A 23,619-nucleotide genomic window follows, 5' to 3' on the forward strand; every position below is an offset into this window, starting at 1 on the left:
ATTAAAAATGCTTATTGTGTGCGATGAATCCATTTTCAGCTGTATTAATCAAACTGCACCAAGTTACCACTTTTAAATAGGTCAAGGAACTTTTTTTTAAAAAGCAAAATATAAAAAAGTGTTCTAAAATGCTGCCCAATTGTGTTGGTTCATGGCAGATTTTACATTCGGTCATATGCAAACGGAAACTTGAGAAAATAACATGTCGTAAAACTAGCACAAATTTGGGAGGAATTTTCACCCGGATCGCTGATTGCACCAGGCAGAAACTCCAGGCTTATCAGTTTGCATTCAATTTCAAGCTCTGGCCACAGAGTGGCACTATGCACAGGCTTTGAACAATTTCATGGACTCTGAATATTCAGAGACTCTCTCCGCCATCTTGTTTTCTGTTCAACAGCAACTTGTATTTATTTAGCGCCTTTCATGTAGTAAAACATTCCAAGGTTCAGGTTAAGTTTTATTTTTAAATTTTATCCTATTAATTTTTTTTAAATACATTGTTTAAAAATGTATTTGTCTCCTTCTAGTCTTTTGTTGCCTTCTAAATCTCCAACTCCATCTCTAAAAATTGGGCTGTGGAATGTCCTCGAAACATGACCGAAATAAGGGCACAAGAATGACAATACAGATCTTCAGCACAAAAGATTGAGAAAATTTGTATACAAGTGACTTACGCTGGTTTTTATATTATGTTCGAAGTTCCGCAGTTGTTTGTGTTGAATCGGCACAATCTCTGCCGAAACCCTCTGCCGCTCATTACCATAGCCACTCCCACACAGGCAAAAGAGTAGGGATTGAAAGCTACCCATATTTACGCCCATTCTTAAATCAGTTATCTGATTTGGCGTAGTTCAGCAGTTCATAACTTCTTTTTTGCATTCATACAGCAATGTTTTTTTGCTGCTTTAATTCAGAGACCCAGGGCTCAAAATTCCTGTGGTTTGCACGACACGTTAGTACCAAGATGGTGCTAAAATCCCATTGTCAGATGTAACGACAGCTGATGCCGGTTCCAGCAGCGCATGCCACATCAATGTTGCCGGTAGCGCTGCCAGTAACCTCGATCACCAGTGTTATGTATGTCATAACTCGATAGATTGAATACTGTAAACTCACTCAGGTGCAAACCTGGCTCAAGTTTATTCACCCAAAGTGCCCACATTACATGGTGGCTTGTTTTATATACCTGGCCCGCACATACGTGCATACAGCCCAATGACCTCCAACAGTGGCGCCCCCTGCTGGCTAGTAACCCCACGCATACATACATGACAACATCCCCCTTCAAGATCTTAGTATCAGTCTTTTTACAAGTTAAGACAGTCCGGGGCTTTCCACTCATGAATTGATCGTCTCAGTTCAACTCCAGTTTTGGGTGAGTGTTCGGAGTCAGTTATGACTGGAGGCTGGGTAGCCGATCTGATGGGAGTGGCAATGACCATGTCAGAGATTGAAAGTCCAGATTCATTGATGACGGCGGAGTCCTCTGATGAATGAACATAGGTTGATTGGTCACTGATCGTATCTTCCTCAACTTGTTCCAGTTCATCAGTGTGCTGCAGCTTTATCTGATCAACGTGTTTCCTGCATGTTTGCACATTCTTGAGCATGACAATAAACACGGTTACCCTCCTTGGCCACAACAGTACCGGTGACCCACTTGGGATCTTGAGCATAATTTAGCATATACACAGGATCGTTAACAGAGATGTTGCGTGACATAGCAGCACGATCATGATACCACTGCTGATTTTGACGTCTGTTTTCAACACGATCGTTCAAGTCAGGATGGATGAGAGAGAGCTTGGTCTGGAGACCTCTCTTCATCAACATTTCAGCAGGGGAGACCCCGGTAAGCGTGTGGGGTCTTGTCCTGTAACTAAGCAATATGCATGACAAGCGACACTGCAGTGGACCCCGAGTTACACGTTTCATACTCTGCTTGATTGTTTGGACAGCACGCTCTGCTTGACCATTAGAAGCAGGTTTGAATGGTGCTGACCTCACATGTTTAATACCATTGAGTTTCATGAACTCTTGAAACTCCAGACTTGTGAAGCAAGATCCGTTGTCGCTCACAACGATGTCAGGCAGACCATGAGTAGCAAACATGACACTAAGGCTCTCAATGGTAGCTGTGGATGTACCGGATGGCATGATTATGCACTCTATCCACTTGGAATATGCATCCACCACAACAAGAAACATCTTACCCAGGAAAGGACCCGCAAAGTCGATGTGGATCCTTGACCATGGTTTGGATGACCATGACCACAGACTCAGCGGAGATTCTGCTGGTACGTTGCTTAGCTGCATGCAAGTGTTACACTGATGCACACATGATTCCAGGCCACCATACCCGAGACCTGGCGATGTCTTTCATCATGACAATACTGTAGATCACATACAAATTTCTCTCTGCCTTTCTTAGGAATAACAGCACAGTAAACAATGACTGAATGGATAGTTTGTCTTTGTGGCGGTTGTGAGGTTTGGTCTCATCACACATTTCCATGGGTCTAGCAGACCAACCACTACTAAGGACACAACATTTTACAACCGATAAGATCGAATCCCGTCTGGTTCAGGTCCTAACTTGTTGAGCAGTGATAGGGGTTCCTTCACTCTCAAAAGCATCCATAACTAACAGTACATCTGCAGGTTGTGTCCTCTCCACCTTCGGTGTGGGCAAAGTCAGATGGCTCAGTGCATCGGCACAATTCTCGGTGGCAGGTCTATGGCGAATGACAATCATAGGCAGATGTCAGCTCCCACCTCTGGATGCGGGACGATGCATTGGTATTGATACCTTTGTTTTCCAAAAACAATGAAATGAGTGGCTTGTGATCAGTATCAAGTTCAAAACGAAGACCAAACAAGTACTAATGCATCTTTTTAACCCCATATATGCAGCTTCTTTTTCTACCAGGCTGTAGGCTCTTTCCGCCTTTGACAAACTTTTCAAAGCATACACAACAGGTCGTAGTTTACCCGACTCATTAGCTTGTCGGAGCACGCAGCCAACTCCATATGATGAAGCATCACAGGCCAATACTAGACGCTTACACAGATCATAATGTACCAGCAACTTGTTGGAGCAAAGCAGATTTGTAGCTTTCTCGAAAGCTCTATCTTGAGATACCCGCTAAACCCAGTTGTCACCTTTTCTGAGCAGCATGTGCAATGGCTCTAATAAAGTGCTCAATCTAGGCAAGAAATTACCGAAGTAGTTGAGTAGACCAAGGAACAAACGCAGCCTCGTCACATTCTGAGGCCTGGGTGCATTTTTGATGGCCTTGGTTTTCGAGTCCGTAGGCCTGATGCCATCAGCAGCAATCTTCCTCCCCAGAAATTCGACTTTCGGTGCCATGAAGACGCACTTCGAACGTTTCAGCCCGAGTTCCACTTTGTGCAGATGATATAGAACCTCTTCAAAGTTGTTCAGGTGTTCGGCAGTGACCAGAATGTCATCTTGAAACACGATGGTTCTAGGGATGGACTTCAGTAGATTCTCCATGTTCATCTGAAATATGGCTGCAGCCGAGCGAATTCCAAAAGGACAAACAGTTTTGAGTGTTGGTGCACGCAAGTTTCTTCGACGTGTCGATGAGCTCCTGTGTCATATAGGCCGATGTCAGATCCAGTTTAGTGAACGACTTCCCACCAGCTAGCGTTGCAAACAGGTCATCAGTCTTCGGTAACGGGTACTGATCCTGTTTCGAAAATCGGTTGATCGCAACCTTGTAGTCTCCACAAATCCTGACAGTGCCATCACTCTGCAACAGGAACAATGGGATTGGCTAATTCGTTAAATTCGACTGGTGATGACCCCTTCACGTTGGAGCCCGTCCAGCTCAATTTCGACCTTCTCCATCATGTACAGAACAGCCGAGCTTTGTGATGAACGGGTCTTGCACCCGAGTCAAGATGAATTTGCACCTTGGCTCCCGTGAAATTGCCGATGTTCGGTTCAAACAGCAAGGGAAACTTGCTCAGCACTTGAGCACACGAAGTGTCAATCACCGATGACAAAGCTTTGATAGCGTTCCAATTCCACTTGATTTTGGAGCCAATTCCTGCCGAACAGCATTGGACCATTGCCTGGAACGATCCACAGCGATAGATCATGAACCACACCATCATACGACACCTTGACTACTGCACTGCCAATCATCGGTATGAGTTCTTTGGTGTAAGTATGCAACTTGGCATTGACTGGACTCAGCTTAGGTTTCACAGCTTATCGAATATCCTTTGGCTCAGTATCAACTGATTCGCACCCGTGTCCAATTCCATTGATACCAGTATGCCATTTAGTTTCACATTAACCATTATCGGTTGGCCCTTTGTCAGGAACAAATACAGTCCATACACTTCCTCCTCGGGTCTCTCGGGTTGCATATCCAGGTCCGCGCTGGACTGATCGTCATCATCCATGTGGTGAGTCACAGCACACTCGCTGAAGATGCCCCACTTTCGAACAGCCTTTACAGATGTACTGTTTAAAACACTGATGATGCCGATGATTGCCCCCACAATTCCAACAGGGTGAAATCGGATTCGGACCCGAAGGCAGACTTTGAGCAGCTACAGGTTTCGCATATGCAGTCGAGTAGGCCCTGCCATAAGCAGCTCTGCCAAACGACGACACAATCATGTTTACAGTACTTGCTGTGGAGCTCCAACTCTTCGATGATATCTGACTTAAATTATCATTCGTCGTCATGCATGTCTGGGCAATCGCGATGGCCTTGCTCAAATCCAGCGTCTCTGCAGCCAATAACTTCCACAGGATCACCTCGTGGTTGATACCCATTACGAAGAAATCTCGCAGCATGTCTCCCAATGCGTCTTCGAACTTACATGGCCCAGCAAGACATCTTAGATGGGTGACAAATTCCGACACATCCTGGCCCTCAGAACGAACATGCGGGTAGAATCGATAGCATGAGATGATCATGCCTTCTTTTGGTTTGAGATGGTCACATACCAGAGCACACAATTCCTCATAGTCCTTGTCTGTTGGACGTGCAGGCGAGAGGAGACTCTTTATAAGGCCACAGATTTTCGGACCGCAAACAGTGAGGAAAACCGCCATGCGCCTAACTGCTTCAGTAGCTTCCTCCATTTTGTTGGCCACGAAGTACTGGTCCAGGCATTCGATAAAATCCGACCAATCCTCTCCCTCCACGAATCTCTCCAGAATTCCAATGCTGTTCATTTTGCATGCAAAGGTTTTTGAGTTATCTCGTCGCCAAATGTTATGTATGTAATAACCTGATAGACTGAATACTGTAAACTCACTCAGGTGCAAACCTGGCTCAACTTTATTCGGGCCCAAAGTGCCCACATTACATAGTGGCTTGCTTTATATACCTGGCCCGCACATACGTGCATACAGCCCAATGACCTCCAACAGTGGCACCCCCTGGTGGCTAGTAACCCCAAGCATACATACATGACAGCCAGGGACTTTGCCTTCCTGGAAATCATGAAGTCGGTTAGTGTGCCACGCTCACTGGCCGTCCGATCTCCAACATTGGATTTAGCCACTTATCTTAATGGCAGCGCAGAACATCAACAGGGAGAGCTGGCAGGAAGGCGGCTGAAGCAATATTTAAAAGGCACCATCCCCAGAGGATTGGGAAACTTTTAAAAGCCAGCAAAGAACAGCCAAACAAAATGATAAAGAGAGGGAAGATAGATTATGAAAGTAAACTAGCATGAAATACAAAAACAGATAGTAAGAGTTTCTACAGGTAGATAAAAAGGAAGAGTGGCTAAAGTAAATGTTGGTCCCCTAGAGGATGAGACTGGGGAAGTAATAAGGGGGAACAGGGAAATGGCAGAGACGTTGAACAAATATTTTGTATCGGTCTTCACGATAGAAGTCACTAAAAACATTCCAATAGTGGATAATCAAGGGGCTCTAGGGAGAGAAGGTGCCACATAAAAGGTTACTGCACAAGATTAAAGCTCATGGGGTTGGGTGTAATAGATTAACATGGATAGAGGATTGGCTAACTAACAGAAAACAGAGAGTCGGGATAAATGGGTAATTTTCCAGTTGGCAAGCAGTGACTAGTGGGGTGCCGCAGGGATCGGTGTTGGGTCCTCAACTATTTACAATCTATATTAATGACTTGGATGAAGGGACCGAGTGTAATGTAGCCAAGTTTTCTGATGATACAAAGATGGGTGGGAATGCAAATTGTGAGGAGGACACAAAACATCTGCAAAAGGATATAGACAGGCTAAGTGAGTGGGCAAAAATTTGGCAGATGGAGTATAATGTGAGAAAATGTGAGGCTATCTACTTTGGCAGAAAAAATAGAAAAACAAATTATAATTTAAATGGAGAAAAATTGCAAAGTGCTGCAGTACAGAGGGACCTGGGGGTCCTTGTGCTTGAAACACAAAAAGTTAGTATGCAGGTACAGCAAGTAATCAGGAAGGCAAATGGAATGTTGGCCTTTATTGCAAGGGGGATAGAGTATAAAAGCAGAAAAGTCCTGCTACAACTGTACAGGGTACTGGTGAGGCCACACCAGGAGTACTGCGTACAGTTTTGATCTCTGTATTTAAGGAAGGATATACTTGCATTGCAGGCTGTTCAGAGAAGGTTCACTAGGTTGATTCCGGAGATGAGGGGGTTGACTTATGAAGATAGGTTGAGTAGGTTGGGCCTATGCACATTGGAGTTCGGAAGAATGAAAGGTGTTCTTATCGAAAACATATAAGATAATGAGGGGGCTCGACAAGGTGGAAGCAGGGAGGATATTTCCACTCATAGGGGAAACTAAAACTAGGGGACATAGTCTCAGAATAAGGGGCCACACATTTAAAACTGAGATGAGGAAGAATTTCTTCTCTGAGGGTTGTAAATCTATGGAATTCTCTGCCCCAGAGAGCTGTGGAGGCTGGGTCATTGAACATATTTAAGGCGGAGATAGACAGATTTTTGAGCGATAAGGGAATAAAGGGTTATGGGGAGCGGGCAGGGAAGTGGAGCCGAGTCCATGATCAGATCAGCCATGATGTTACTAAATGGTGGAGCAGGCTCGAGGGACCAGGTGATCTACTCCTATTGTAATTGCCTCAGAAGGATGACAAGGCAGAGGAGGATGTTATCCCCAATCAGCTGTACCTGACGGTTTTACAGTTTCAGTGCCTCTTTGCTGCTGCCTGCAACTGAAATAGCTCTCTGGTTAGTTCAAGTTTTATTGGTGGCAGGGAGTGTTGTTTCAAGTGCAGAAGTCACTCATTATTTGTTAAAGGCTTCTGCTCACGACATTTCCTTACAGTCAAGGGGGCTGCGGGATTGCCTCAGAAGGATGACAAGGCAGAGGAGGATGACGACAAGAAACAGGAGGGAGGGCGGTGGCAGAAAGATAATCGGCCTTCTGGACAGGTTGTCCCTGACCGGCTCATCAGATTTGATTCACATGAATGAAACACCACATTCCCATCATACAATCCCTGACTCATGGCATATCACAGCACCCTTTTGTGCAAAAAGGTGAAATGAGACCACAAAATATTCCAAACACACCTAATACCATGATCTATAAACATATCACACATATGTCATGAATTCTAATAACTAAAGACCCACCCTTGTGCCTGCCAGAGCTTTCATTGTGTGCATGCTGTGAGATGTGAGTGTTGCTGGGTAGAGATTGTTGGTGGGTGAGTGCTGGGGGTGTGTTGCATTGAGCAGTGTGTGAAGCTTGTGGTACAGATAGTGGTATGTAGCATTTGTTGAAGCCTTCACTCACCCTGCCAACCGTGTGAGGTTGTTGAACTTCTTCCTGCACTGGGCATGGGTCCTAGGGACCACAGAGCTCTCTGTGATGTGGTGTGCCATATAGTTCGGCAGACTTGGAGCGAGGGCCTCTTGCTAGTTGGTGGATTGAGGACGTCCGCCTTCTCTCCACCGCTAAAACCAATGCCTCCAAAGCTTCATCGGAAAATTTCCGGGCTCTCTCCCTGGGGCGGAGATCTGCCATCAGGATTTGTAAACACTTGCTCTTTCTCCTTGGTTGTTGAGGCAGTTGCACATCCAATAATGCTGAGAATTAGGTGCTGCAGCATCAATAAACCTCCCCTTTAAGTAGTGAAAAAAAAACGGTGGTAATCATTACTTGAGTTTAGCCTACAGCTGACATTAGTCCATCTTTTCAGTGTAACGCCAATGAGCTTGGATTTTTAGACAAGAATCATAACTGCAATCATTTTAATGAGGAAGATGAATTTTCCATGCAGTCTAGATGATTTTCACCTGGCGCTGTTTAACCATTTAGGGGTCGAAATTGCCTACCGTCGGAAATGCAGTGCACCTACCCCTGTTTCAGCTGTCTTTACCGGCACAGTGGATGCAGTGGCCTCTTGAGCGAAATTCCGCTCTTTGGCTTTTTCTTCCCAACGACCCGGAAGTCGGTCATAAGGGGGACGGAAGTGCAGCGGAGAGCAGAAGTTCGCACACTAGAGGGGCGGAAGTGGGGGGGGGGGCGGGTGGACTGTCCACCGCTATCACTAATCAGCGTAGCGCTGATGAAGTCAGCGCATCACCACGTCTCTCCCTTTCACTTAAAGGGGAGAGCTGCTGCGATTCTTTAAGTTAGGTCCACCGGGCCACCAGGAATGGTTTCAACCGGGCCAGTAGCCTAGAACCCAAGAGGGGGTGCCAGGCTGCCTGTTGGTGGCCCGACCGAACCCGGGGGCATAATTGTCGGTCAGACCTGGCAGTCGGCCAACAAAAAAAACTAAGATGGCGGTCACGACAGTAGGTCCTCTACTTTAATGGCAGCCGCACCGCCATTTTAAAAGCACTCCAAGCACAGTGCACTGACAGATAAAGCTGTTGGTGGCACCAAGCAGCAGGAGCAAGATTTTCAGTGTGGTGATGCACTTATGATGGACCGGCAGTAGCGGAGCGGCAGTGGTGGTGGCGGGGGGGGGGAGCGGAATTTTCAAAATCGGCAGCCATTCCACTCTGCTGCATAGCCGATTGCCGGCGGTAACAGGCCTTAAAGGAAGGGACAATTTCGGCCCCTTATAGTCTAAACACTGCCCATTCCTTGGCTATAACAAATTTCTAGCCCCTACAAAATTCACCATAGAGCTGTAACCCTTCGAAAGCAAGATTTTTTCAGGATCCCCGTCCACTCCGTGATTTTGAGAGAACCAATCACCTTCAAAGGCTTTTCAATTAGATGTCCCTCTTCAGTTTAAATCATAGAAGAGGAGCAGCAGATGCAGGAGGCTCCAAGAGTGGAACCACCATGCAAGGAAATATCAACTTACTCAATATTCCCCCCAGTGTACAGGCGGTGTATGTCCTCGAACAAGTCAAGAAGCTGTGTGCAGTGACTACAGTTCACCAAGGAAGATATCGGTTGCCTCAGATTCACTGCAATAACCTTAAGCCATGGTCTCTCTACCATGCCCCCCCCCAGGGAGTTGAACGTTGAAATGAACGTCATCATAGCCCTGAACTTTTATGGCACTGGTCTATCCAATAATCAGCAGGGGATCTGTACAACAGAAGCCAAGAAGCTGTGAAGGTCTGCATTTGGCAGGTTAAAGCCACCCCTCTTGACATCCCGAGGGTCACCATTGATCAGAAACTCAACTGAACCAGCCACATAAATTCCATAGGTACTAGCGCAGGTCATAGGTTGGGTATTCTGCAGCAAGTGTCTCACCTCCTGGCCCCCCAAAGCCTCACCATCACCTACAAGACACAAGTCAGGAGTGTGATGGAATACTCATCCAGTTGCCTGGATGGGTGCAGCTGCAGTAATACTAAAGAAGATTGACACCATCCAGGACAAAGCAGTCCACTTGATTGGCACCTCATTCACTAGCCTAAACATCCACCCGCCTACATCACCGGTATACCGTGGCAGCAGTGTGTAGTATCTACAGGATGCATTGCAGTAAGTCAGCAAGGCTTCTTCGGCAGCACCTCATAAACCTGTGATCTCCCACCACCTAAAAAGGACAAGGGCAGCAGGTTCATGGGAAACAGATAATAGCTGCAGGAGTAGGCCATTCAGCCCTTCAAGCCTGCACCACCATTCAATATGATCATGGCTGATCATGCAACTTCGGTACCTCATTCCTGCTTTCTCTCCATACCCCTTGATCTCGTTAGCTGTATGGGTCAATTCTAACTCCCTTTTGAATATATCTAATGAACTGGCCTCAACAACTTTCTGTGGTGGAGAATAGCACAGGTTCACAATTCTCTGAGTGAAGAAGTTTCTCCTCATCTCGGTCCTAAATGGCTTACCCCTTATCCTTAGACTGTGACTCCTGGTTCTGGACTTCCCCAACATTGGGAACATTCTTCTTGCATCTAACCTGTCCAATCCTGTCAGAATTGTATATGTAATATGAGATCCCCTCTCATTCTTCTAAATTCCAGTGAATCTAAGCCTAGTCGATCCAGTCTTTCTTCATGTCAGTCCTGCCATCCCAGGAATCAGTCTGGTGAACCTTCGCTGCACTCCCTCAATAGCAAGAATGTCCTTCCTCAGATTAGGAGACCAAAACTGTACACAATATTCAAGGTGTGGCTTCACCAAGGCCCTGTACAACTGCAGTAAGACCTCCCTGCTCAAAATACTCAAATCCCCTAGCTATGAAGGCCAACATACCATTTGCCTTCTTCACCACCTGCTGTATCTGCATGCCAACTTCCAATGACTGATGTACCATGATACCCAGGTCTCGTTGCACCACCCCTTTTCCTAATCTGTCACCATTCAGATAATATTCTGCCTTCCTGTTTTTGTCACCAAAGTGGATAACCTCACAATTATCTACATTATACTGCATCTGCCATGCATTTGCCCACTCACCTAACTATCAGCATCCTCCTCACAGCTCACACTGCCACCCAGCTTAGTGTCATCTGCAAACTTGGAGATATTACTTTGTCTAAATCATTAATGTATATTGTAAATAACTGGGGTTCCAGTACTGAACCTTGCAGTACCTCACTAGTCACTGCCTGCCATTCTGAGAAGGACCCATTTATTCCTACTCTTTGCTTCCTGTCTGCCAACCAGTTCTTTATCCACATCAATACATTACCCCCAATATCAGGTGCTTTAATTTTGCACACCAATCTCTTGTGTGGGACCTTATCAAAAGCCTTTTGAAAGTCCAAATACACCACATCCACTGGTTCTCCCTTGTCCACTCTACTGGTTACACCCTCAAAAAATTCCAGAAGAATTGTCAAGCATGATTTCCCTTTCATAAATCCATGCTGACTTGGACCGATCCTGTCACTGCTTTCCAAATGCGCTGCTATTACATCTTTAATAATTGATTCCAACATTTTCCCCACTACCGATGTCAGGCTAACTGGTCTATAATTCCATGTTTTCTCTCTCCCTCCCTTTTTAAAAAGTGGGGATACATTAGCTACCCTCCAATTCATAGGAAGTGATCCAGAGTCTATAGAATGTTGGAAAATGACCACCAATGCATCCACTATTTCTAGGGCCACTTCCTTAAGTACTCTGGGATGCAGACGATCAGGCCCTGGGAATTTATCAGCCTTCAATCCCATCAATTTCCCTAACACAATTTCCTGACTAATAAGGATCTCCTTAAGTTCCTCCTTCTCGCTAGACCCTCGGTCCCTTAGTATTTCCAGAAGGTTATTTGTGTCTTCCTTCAGTGACGACAGAACCAAAGTATTTGTTCAATTGGTCTGCCATTTCTTTGATCCCCATTATAAATTCATCTAATTCTGACTGCAAGAGACCTACATTTGTCTTCACTAATCTATCGAAGCTTTTGCAGTCAGTTTTTATATTCCCTGCAAGCTTACTCTCATACTCTATTTTCCCCCTCCTAATTAAACCCTTTGTCCTCCTCTGCTGAATTCTAAATTTCTCCCAGTCCTCAGGTTTGCTGCTTTTTCTGGCCAATTTATATCCTCTTCCTTGGATTTAACACCATCCCCAATTTCCCTTGTTAGCCATGGTTGAGCCACCTTCCCAGTTTTATTTTTACACCAGACTGGGATGTAGAATTGTTGAAATTCATCCATGTGATCTTTAAATGTCTGCCATTGCCTATCCACCGTCAACCCTTTATGTATCATTCGCCAATCTATCCTAGCCAATTCACATCTTCACGTTCATCTCCAAATTCCCCTCCAAATCATACACCGCCATTATTTCACCATCACTGGATCAAAATCCTGTAACTTCCTAACAGCATTGTGGGAGAACCTTCACCACATGGATTGCAGTGGTTCAAGGCAGCTCACCACCACCTACTCGAGGGCAATGAATGTCAGCCTTGTGCACATCCCATAAATGAATAAAAATGTTAAGAATTTTGCCCAAAACAGTAACTTATTTATTCGCTGGATAGTTGCAGCCAGGCCTGCTGTTTTCAGTAGCTTCTGCTTTTTTTTCAGTTTGCCAGGATTTGTAGTTTTATTTTCCAGAGTTTATAGTTTTGTCTTTGCATCAGCAAACATTCAAAATTGTTTCCCAGATTTACACAGTTCTGTTGCTTGATAGGAGTTGACTTAGTTGTAAACCTGACCTTGACAGGAGTAGATACAGAACATGTAAAATAATTTACCAATTCGCTAGATATTTGAAGGCTACAAAAGATCTGTTGAAACAAAGGTCAAACTTTCGCACTGCTATTGGCATTTATCCAAAAGGAGACGTTTGCAGACCAAGTAACTGGAGGGCAGTCTCCTGGCCGCCGGCTGTTGGCGCGGGAGTGGTGCGGCCGGACGGTTGGGTTACAGGTGCTGCCGGCTCAGCCGCTCGGACCTGTGGTGATGCGCCAACGACTCGGTGCCGCGGCCTGGGCTTGGGTCTGGGGGCCGAGCCTACTGCTCGGGCTCTCGGGAAGCGAGGCCGTTCCTCCACCACGGCCGGGCAGGCGAGCGGAAGGGACAGGGTGCGAGAACATGTGGAAGGTGAAAGAGCGGGCGGTGAAGGGCCAGGGCTACGGCCTCTCTCTGTTGCGGGCCGGCACCGAGCCGGGCTCTGGGGCCGGAGAGGTGGCGGGGCCTGGGTCTGAGCCGGCCTCTTACCTGGAACCCGGGATGCCCGCCCCGCCCTTCAAGCTTGACACCCTGGACGGGTACCTGTCCTACCCCCCGCCCCGGGAGCATGGCCCGCGCTCCTTCATCTTTCAGGCGTTCACCAACAAATCCGGCTTTCTGGAGTGCATGTGGGCCTCGGAGCCGTCCCTCGCTGCCCTGGTGGACGGGCTCCCCGAGCACAGCCATGTGGTCTTCATGTCCTTCGACGACACTGCCGCCAGAGATGTGCGGTGGATGAAGCAGCGGCTGCTCCAAGTGATGGAGGAAAGGTAAGGTGTCTGGATGGAGGGCCCAGTACCCCTCCCCTGCCGCCCAAAGTCCAGGACACAACTAGAATAACAACCAGTAACTTGGATTTATATAGCACCTGATCTCCAGATGCCGTGAATTCCTTTTTGAAGTAGTCGCTGATATTTGATCCTGTACAGCAACCAGTTTGCACAAAGCAACATCCCACCAAATACTTTGAAGCAGTTGAGCAGAACACCCGGAGAATTCCTTGCTCTTCAAATAATGGTATGGGAAGAAAAAAGGGGGTGGGGAGGGGTCTTGATTTAATGTGTCATCCAAAGGATTCCAACAATTTAGCACTCCCTATTGTAGTAACACCGATATTAAATGTTCAGGTCCTGCTTTAGTCCACAACCTACTGATTCAAATGAGAGGGATATCAATGAAACAAACCTGACTCACAAGGCTAGTTAACTTCAAAGAGTCATTCTTGAGTTGGAAAGGCAGTTGCTCTGCTCCTGCCTAAACAGTCCTGGGTTCAGTTAGTGTATTAACTGATGGTCAGGGAGAGCACCATTTGCCTGGACCACAGCTGGACATTTAAAAAGAAAGGCAAAGTGACTTTGCGCATAGATCTGTTTCGTTTGGGCACACTTTAAAAAAAAATCCAATATTGAATATCTGGATTTTATTTCCCAGAACTGCAAGTTGTCACATTACTAGTGCTTGGAAGGATGCCTAAAATAAAGATAAATTATGGTTTATTAAAAGCAAAGGTGTCAGTAACAATGCAAGCGAGAAATGAGAATGTGTTCTGCAAAGTGGACTCATTCAGCATTCTCCATCAATGACCAAGTTTAGTTGTCTTTTGAATGTATCTCGTACTGACAGTTTTTAAAAGGTAACAGCTTTAATGGTTTGATCTTGCTGCCATAGAGATAGGTATACACATCATGATGTGGTTTGGTTTAATTACAATAATAACCTGCATGAAATAGACATAATTGTAAAATCATTAGCATGTGAGGTAATAGTTTAAAAAGCTGTTATTTGATTATTTGTATACGTATTGTGACTATTACTGTTCAGTTATCCTATTTTGGTGCAGTTGGACAATGATTGGTGTCTTGTGAGTAGTTAGTTACCCGTTGATTTCGTTAGGTGAAATTGATACACTTGTCATTTAAAATATTTCATTTTTAAAGTCTCAAGTGTGATACAACTTACTGCTTAGAAATGAGACAGTGCTTGGTATTTGAGTTAACAAGCTATATGCAGTATGATTATATTGCATTGCAATCATCAGTTCCACAACTAGTTCTAATTTAGTTCTCACTGTTTAAATGTAGCATTTTGTCTGAGGCCTTACAGCAGTTCTTGTATCATGTTGCAGCCTATTTGAATATGTTATACTAGTGTTATCACATCTAGATCCTTTGCTTCAGATTCTGCCTCACCTTCCTTACTTGCCTTGTCACATTGTAGCAAAGTCTTTGCCTTATGAATATGAAGCTTCTTGCAGCCTTGGATTCAACACATTCATCACGGTGTTCATCTGCAATCTCACAATGAGGTTACAACCTCTAATCAGATAGGGTCAATATAATAATGAGTAGAATTTGTTAGGAATTTGTATTCAGGTTTGACTCTCACAGCTGTCGGGTTGTAAAACCCTGGTGCTAACCTGTGTCAACCTGGCTCAGTTGGTAGCATTTGCTTCCGACTCCAAAGGTTCCAGGTTCAAGCCTCCAACATGGACATGCACATAATCTGACACTTCAGTACAGTAATGAGGGAGTGCTACATTATTGGAGGTGTTATGCTGAAGCTCCGTCTGCCTGTTTAGGTGAATATAAGATGAATTTAAAAAAAGGTTTATTCATAAAACATTTTGTGACACTAGAAAAAGAGCAAGGAGTTCTCACAGTTTCCTGATCAACATTTCTCCCTCCAACATCAAAACCAGATTCATTTTGTTATTCGCCTCATTGCTGTTTGTGGCCCATGCTGTGCGTAGATTAGCTGATTCTTTTACCTCCAAAGCAACCGTGGGCTTTAAAACTGATTAATTGTTTTCAAAGTACATTAGGATGTCCTGAGAGCATGATACAGCACAATATAAATGCAAGTTATTTATTTAACTGAATTATTGATCATCGTAAACTTAATTACTCTGTTACTCTGAGATTACTGTATGATCTTGCCAATATTAGATTCATTTTGGGGTGCAGTGCGTGTGCTGTGGTGAGATATCAGTAAAATATGTAGGCAAATTTCTGTGAAGTCCAAAAACCATAGGGCAGTAATAGTAGGAAATTTCAACTATCCTAATATTGATTGGGACAAATATAGTGTGAAGGGTATAGAGGGTGCAGAATTCCTAAAATGCATTCAAGAGAACTTTTTTAGTCAGTATGTAATAAGCCCAAGACTGGAGGGGGCGGTTCTGGATTTAGTTTTGGGAAATGAAGCAGGGCAGATGGAAGGGGTATCAGTGGGAGAGCACTTGGGTGCCAGTGACCATAATTCAGTCAGATTAAAGGTAGTTATGGATAAGGACAAGGATAGACCAGTAATAAAAGTCTCAAATTGGGGAAAAGCTAACTTTGTTAAGTCGAGGAGCAGCTCATAAAAGGGCGCGACCGTTGGGGAGCGGTCACAGGAGCAGCCAGCGGGAGTTCGAGGAGCCAGCTGGTGCAGGGGCAGAAGGTAAACAAAGAAGTAAAAAGAAATCGAAGTGTGACGTCACAGCCAAGCGGGTAAGTGATTGGCTGGTGGATTGGTGAGTATTTAATATTTTTCATCTTTTAGTATCAGTAGGAAACCTATGGCATTGTTGACAATTTAAGTTAATCTAAGGGTTAAGTCATGGCAGGAGAGCCCAGACCCGTGTCATGCTCCTCCTGTGCTATGTGGGAAGTCAGGGACGCTACCAGTGTCCCTGACTACTATGTGTGCAGGAAGTGTGTCCAGCTGCAGCTCCTGACAGACCGCATGGTGGCACTGGAGCTACGCATGGATTCACTCTGGGGCATCCGCGATGCTGAGGATGTCGTAAATAGCACATTGAGTGAGTTGGTCACACCGCAGGTAAAGGTTACTCAGGCAGATAGGGAATGGGTGACCATCAGGCAGAGAGCACTGGAAGGAAGGTACTGCAGGGGTCCCCTGCGGACATCTCCCTCCAAAACAAATACACCGTTTTGGGTACTGTTGGGGGAGATGACTCATCAAGGGAGGCAGTAGCAACCAAGTTCATGCCATCATGGGTGGCTCTGCTGCACAGGAGAGCAGGAAAAAGAGTGGGAGAGCTATAGTGATAGGGGATTCTATTAAAATGGGGAACAGAGAGGGGTTTCTACGGCCGCAAACGAGACTCCAGGATGGTATGTTGCCTCCCTAGTGCAAGGGTCAAGGATGTCTCGGAGCGGCTGCAGCACATTCTGGAGGGGGAGGGGGGACAACCAGCTGTCGTGGTGCATATAGGTACCAACGATATAGGTAAAAAACGGGATGAGGTCCTACAAGCTGAATTTAGGGAGCTAGGAGTTAAATTAAAAAGTAAGCCCTCAAAGCTAGTAATCTCAGGATTGCTACCAGTGCCACGTGCTAGTCAGAGCAGGAATTGCAGAATAGTTCAGATGAATACGTGGCTTGAGGAATGATGCAAGGAAGAGGGATTCAAATTCCTGGGGCATTGGAACCAGTTCTGGGGAGGTGGGACCAGTACAAACCAGACGGTCTGCACCTGGGCAGGACCGGAACCTATGTCCTAGGCGGAGTGTTTGCTAGTGCTGTTGGGGAGGGGTTAGACTAATATGGCAGGGAGATGGGAACCTAGGCAGGGGGCAGAGGGAAGTAAAAAAGGGGCAGAAGCAAAAGGTAGGAAGGAGAAAAGCAAGAGTGGAGAGCAGAGAAATCAAGGGCAAAAATCAAAAAGGGCCACATTACAACATAATTCTAAAAGGACAAAGAGTGTTTAAAAAAACAAGCCTGAAAGCTCTGAGTCTTAATGCAAGGAGCATTCGTAATAAGGTGGACAAATTAACTGCACAGATAGCTGTTAACGGATATGATGTAATTGGGATTACGGAGACATGCCTCTAGGGTAAAAAGGGCTGGGAAGTCAACATCCAGGGGTATTCAATATTCAGGAAGGAAAAGGATGTGGGGTAGCGTTAATGGTTAAAGAGGAGGTTAACACAATAGTAAGAAAGGACATTAGCTTGGATGATGTGGAATCTATATGGGTAGAGCTGCGAAACATCAAAGGGCAGAAAACATTAGTTGGGGTTGTGTACAGACCACCAAACAGGAAATTAGGGACGTGTGCAATAAGGTTACAGCAGTTATCATGGGTAACTTTAACCTACATATTGATTGGACTAACCAAACTGGTAGCAATACTGTGGAGGAGGGTTTCCTGGAGTGTATAAGGGATGGTTTTCTAGACCAATATGTTGAGGAACCAACTAGAGAGTAGGCCATCCTAGACTGGGTCTTGTCTAATGAGAGAGGATTAATTAGCAATCTGGTCATGCGTGGCCCCTTGGGGAAGAGTGACCATAATATGGTAGAATTCTTCATTAAGATGGAGAGTGACACAGTTAATTCAGAGACTAGGGTCCTGAACTTAAAGAAAGGAAACTGGTATGAGGCGTGATTTGGCTAGGATAGGCTGGAGAATGATACTTTAAGGGTTGACAGTGGATAGGCAAAGGCAGACATTTAAAGATCACATGGATGAATTACAACTATTGTACATCCCTGTCTGGCGTAAAAACAAAACAGGAAAGGTGGCTCAACCGTGGCTAACAAGGGAAATTAAGGATAGTGTTAAATCCAAGGAAGAGGCATATAAATTGGCCAGAAAAAACAGCAAACCTGAGGACTGGGAGAAATTTAGAATTCAGCTGAGGAGGACTAAGGGTCTAATTAGGATGGAGAAAATAGAGTATGAGAGTAAGCTTGCAGGGAACATAAAAACTGACTGCAAAAGCTTCTATAGATATGTGAAGAGAAAAAGATTAGTGAAGACTAATGTAGGCCTCTTGCAGTCAGAATCAGGTGAATTCATAATGGGGAACAAGGAAATGGCAGACCAGTTGAGCAAATACTTTGGTTCTGTCTTCATTAAGGAAGACACGAATAATCTCCCGAAAATACGAGGGGACTGAGGGTCTAATGGGAAGGAGGAACTGAAGGAAATCATTATTAGTCAGGAAATGTTGTTAGGGAAATTGATGGGACTGAAGGCCGATAAATCCCCAGGGCCTGATAGGCTGCATCCCAGAGTACTTAAGGAACAGGCGCTCGAAATAGTGGATGCATTGGTGATCATTTTCCAACATTCTACCTAATGTAACCCCACTTTTTATAAAAGGAGGGAGAGAGAAAACTGAATTATAGACCGGTTAACTTGACATCGGTGGGCAAAATGCTGGAATCAATTATTAAAGATGTAATAGCAGCGCATTTGGAAAGCAGCGACAGAATCGGTCCAAGTCAGCATGGATTTATGAAAGGGAAATCATGCTTGACAAATCTTCTGGAGTTTTTTGAGGATGCAACTCATAGAGTGGACAAGGGAGAACCAGTGGATGTGGTGTATTTGGACTTTCAAAAGGCTTTTGACAAAGTTCCAAACAAGCGATTAGTGTGCAAAATTAAAGCACATGTCATTGGGGGTAATGTATTGATGTGGATAGAGAACTGGTTGGCAGACAGGAAGCAAAGAGTGGGAATAAATGGGTCCTTTTCAGAATGGCAGGCAGTGACTAGTGGGGTATCGCAAGGTTCAATGCTGGGACCCCAGCTATTTACAATATACATTAATGATTTAGACGAAGGAATTGAAGGTAATATCTCCAAGTTTGCAGATGACATTAAGCTGGGTGGCAGTGTGAGCTGTGAGGAGGATGCTAAGAGGCTACAGGGTGACTTAGACAGGTTAGGTGAATGGGCAAATGCATGGCAGATGCAGCATAATGTGGATAAATGTGAGGTTATCCACTTTGGTAGCAAAAACAGGAAGGCAGATTATTATCTGAATGGTGACAGATTAGTAAAAGGGGAGGTGCAAAGAGACCTGGGTATCATGGTACATCAGTCACTGAAGGTATGCATGCAGGTACAGGAGGCAGTAAAGAAAGCAAATGGCATGCTGGCCTTCATACCGAGGGGATTTGAGTATAGGAGCAGGGAGGTCTTACTGCAGTTGTACCTTGGTGAGACCTTGAGTATTGTGTGCAGTTTTGGCCTCCTAATCTGAGGAAGGACATTCTTGCTATTGAGGGAGTGCAGCGGAGGTTCACCAGGCTAATTCCCGGGATGGCAGGACTGAGATATGAAGAAAGACTGGATCGGCTAGGCTTATACTCACTGGAATTTAGAAGAATGAGAGGAGATCTCATAGAAATATATAAAATTCTGACGGGACTGGACAGGTTAGATGCAGGAAGAATGTTCCCGATATTGGGGACGTCCAGAACCAGGGGTCACAGTCTAAGGATAAGGGGTAAGCCATTTAGGACCAAGATGAGGAGAAACTTCTTCGCTCAGAGAGTGGTGAACCTGTGGAATTCTCTACCACAGAAAGTTGTTGAGGCCAGTTCGTTGGATATATTCAAGAGGGAGTTAGATGTGGCCCTTACGGCTATGGGGATCAGGGGGTATGGAGAGAAAACTGGAGTTTGGTACTGAAGTTACATGATCAGCCATGATCATATTGAATGGCGGTGCAGGCTCGAAGGGCCGAATCGCCTGCTCCTACACCTATTTTCTATGTTTCTATTTGGCCACAGTGGACTGGAGCAGCTACTTAAAGGTAAATCAGTGTCGGAACAGTGGGAGGCATTCAAGGAGGAGATCCGGAGGGCTCAGGCCAAACATGTGTCCTTAAAGAAAAGATGAGAATAACAATTCTAGAGCCCCCTGGATATCTCGGGACTTACAGGGGAGGATAAAGAAACAAAGGGAAGCTTATGTCATATACCGACGGCTAAATACTTTTGAATCTCTGGAGGAATATAGAAAGTTAAGAGGTGAAATTAAAAAGGATTTTAGGAATGCTAAGAGAGAGCATGAAAAATTCTTGGCAAGTAAAATCGAGGAAAACCCAAAGATGTTCTATAAATATATTAAGAGCAAGAGAATAACTAAAGAAAGAGTGGGACCTATTAGAGACCATGAGGGAAATCTGTGTGTGGAGGCGGAAGATGTGAGTATGGTTCTTAATGAATACTTTGCGTCTGTTTTCACAAAGGAAAGGGGCAATGCAGATACTGCTATCGAGGGGGAGTGTGAAATTCTGGATGAAATAAACAAAGTGAGAAAGGAGGTATTAAGGGGTCTAGCAGCTTTGAAAGTGGATAAATCCCCAGGCTCAGATGAAATACATCCCAGACTGTTAAGCGAAGCAAAAGAGGAAATAGCAGAGGCCTTGACCATCATTATCCAGTCCTCATTGGATTCAGGCATGGTGCTGGAGGACTGCTAATGTGGCACCCTTGTTTAAGAAGGGAGAAAGGGATAGGCCGAGTAATTACAGGCCTGTCAACCTAACCTCCGTGGTGGGAAAATTATTGGAAAAAATCCTGAAAGACAGGATAAATCTACATTTACACAGAAACATAGAAAATAGGTGCAAGAGTAGGCCATTCGGCCCTTCAAGCCTGCACCACCATTCAATAAAATCATGGCTGATCATTCATCTCAGTACCCCTTTCCTGCTTACTCTCCATACCCCTTGATCCCTTTAGCTGTCAGGACCATATCCAACTCCCTCTTAAATATATCTAACGAACTGGCATCAACAACTCTCTGCGGTAGAGAATTCCAGAGGTTAACAGCTCTCTGAGTGAAGAAGTTTCTCCTCATCTCGGTCCTAAATGGCTTATCCCTTATCCTTAGACTGTGACCCCTGGTTCTGGACTTCCCCAACATCGGGAACATTCTTCCTGCATCTAACCCGTCCAGTCCCGTCAGAATTTTATATGTTTCTATGAGATCCCCTTTCATTCTTCTAAACTCCAGTGAATACAGGCTTAGTCGATCCAGTCTCTCCTCATATGTCAGTCCCGCCATCCCGGGAATCAGTCTGGTGAACCTTCACTGCACTCCCTCAATAGCAAGAACGTCTTTCCTCAGATTAGGAGACCAAAACTGAACACACTATTCCAGGTGAGGCCTCACCAAGACCCTGTACAACTGCATTAAGACCTCCCTGCTCCTATACTCAAATCCTCTCACTATGAAGGCCACCATACCATTTGCCTTCTTCACCACCTGCTGTACCTGCATGCCAACTTTCAATGACTGATGTACCATGACACCCAGATCTCGTTGCACCTCCCCTTTTCCTAATCTGCCGCCATTCAGATAATATTGTGCCTTCATGTTTTTGCCACCAAAGTGGATAACCTCACATTTATCCACATTATACTGCATCTACCATGCATTTGCCCACTCACCTACCCTGTCCAAGTCACTCTGCAGCCACACAGCTCACACTGCCACCCAGCTTAATGTCATCTGCAAAACTTGGAGATATTACATTCAATTCCTTCGTCTAAATCATTGATGTATATTGTAAATAGCTGGGGTCCCAACACTGAGCCCTGCGGCACCCCACTTGTCACTGCTTGCCATTCTGAGAAGGACCCGTTTATCCCTATTCTCTGCTTCCTGTCTGCCAACCAGTTCTCTATCCACGTCAATACATTACCCCCAATGACATGTGCTTTAATTTTGCACACTAATCTCTTGTTTGGAACTTTGTCAAAAGCCTTTTGAAAGTCCAAATACACCACATCCACTGGTTCTCCCTTGTCCGTTCTACTAGTTACATCGAGTTAGAAAGGCAACGATTCATTCGGGACAGTCAGCACGGATTTGTTAAGGGAAGATCATGTTTGACTAACCTGATTGAATTTTTCGAGGAGGTAACCAGGAGGGTCGATGAGGGTAGTGCGAACGATGTAGTGTACAATGTAGTGCCCTTTGATAAGGTCCCACATGGCAGACTGGTCACGAAGGTAAAAACCCATGGGATCCAGGGCAAAGTGGCAAGTTGGATTGAAAATTGGCTTAGATGTAGGAATCAAAGGGTAATGGTTGATGGCTGTTTTTGTGACTGGAAGGATGTTTCCAGTGGGGTTCCGCAGGGCTCAGTACTGGGTCCTTTGCTTTTTGTGGTATACATCAATGATCTAGATTTGAATATAGGGGGTATGATTAAGAAGTTTGTAGATGACACTAAAATTGGCTGTGTGGTCGATAATAAAGTGGAAAGTTATGGACTGCAGGAGGATATCAATCTACTGGTCAGGTGGACAGAGCAGTGGCAAATGGAATTTAATTCAGAGAAGTGTGAGGAAATGCACTTGGGGGAGGGCTAATAAGGAAAGGGTATACACATTAAATGGTAGGCCACTTAGAAGTGTAGTTGAACAAAGGGAGCTTGGAGTGCTTGTCCACAGATCCCTGAAAGTAGAAGGCCAGTTGGATAATGTGGTTAAGAAGACATATGGAATGCTTGCATTTATTGGCCGAGGCATAGAATACAAGAGCAGGGAGGTTATGCTTAAATTGTGTAGTACACTGGTTAGGCCACAGCTGGAATATTGCATGCAGTTCTGGTCGCCGTATTATAGGAAGGATGTGATTGCACTGGAGAGGATGCAGAGGAGATTTATGAGGATGCTGCCTAGAATGGAGAATCTTAGCTATGAGGACAGATTGGATAGGCTAGGTTTGTTCTGCTTGGAACAGAGGAGGCTGAGGGAGACCTCATTGAGGTGTATAAAATTTTGAGGGGCCTGAATATAGTGGATAGTAAGGGCCTATTTCCCTTGGTGGAGTGATCAATTATGAGGGGACATAGGTTTAAGGTGGTTGGTGGAAGGTTTTGAGGGGATTTGAGGGGAAGCTTCTTCACGCAGAGGGTTGTGGGGTCTGGAACTCACTGCCTGGAAAGGTGTTAGAGGCTGAAACCCTCACCACATTTAAAGGCACTTGGATGGGCAATTGAAGTGCCGTAACCTGTAGGGTTACGGACCTAGAGTTGGTAAGTGGAATTAGACTGGATAACCTCTTGTTGGCTGGCGCAGATACGATGGTAAGTACTTCAGGGAATCTAATACGGCCAGAGTGATCTCCTGGACTAGTTTCGATCGCCTGGATGGGTCGGAGAGGAATTTTCCCAGATTTTTTCCCAAATTGGCCTGGGTTTTTATCTGTTTTTTTGCCTCTCCCAGGAGATCGCATGGCTCCGGGTGGGGTGGAGTGTA

General features: G+C 45.2%; 1 protein-coding gene across 1 annotated transcript in view; it reads left to right on the top strand.

Moving 5' to 3' along the window:
* Positions 1–5,461: 5,461 nt before the first annotated feature.
* The window catches only part of LOC139264118 (uncharacterized), a 416,942-nt gene continuing 398,784 nt past the window's right edge, over positions 5,462–23,619 (top strand). Inside the window, exons 1-2 of the mRNA XM_070880210.1 lie at positions 5,462–5,503; positions 12,707–13,368. Of these exons, the coding sequence (XP_070736311.1) occupies positions 5,462–5,503; positions 12,707–13,368 (704 nt within the window). The remainder of the gene's footprint in view (positions 5,504–12,706; positions 13,369–23,619) is intronic.

The sequence above is a fragment of the Pristiophorus japonicus genome, chromosome 5 (assembly GCF_044704955.1).
Source record: "Pristiophorus japonicus isolate sPriJap1 chromosome 5, sPriJap1.hap1, whole genome shotgun sequence".
Classification (NCBI taxonomy): domain Eukaryota; kingdom Metazoa; phylum Chordata; class Chondrichthyes; family Pristiophoridae; genus Pristiophorus; species Pristiophorus japonicus.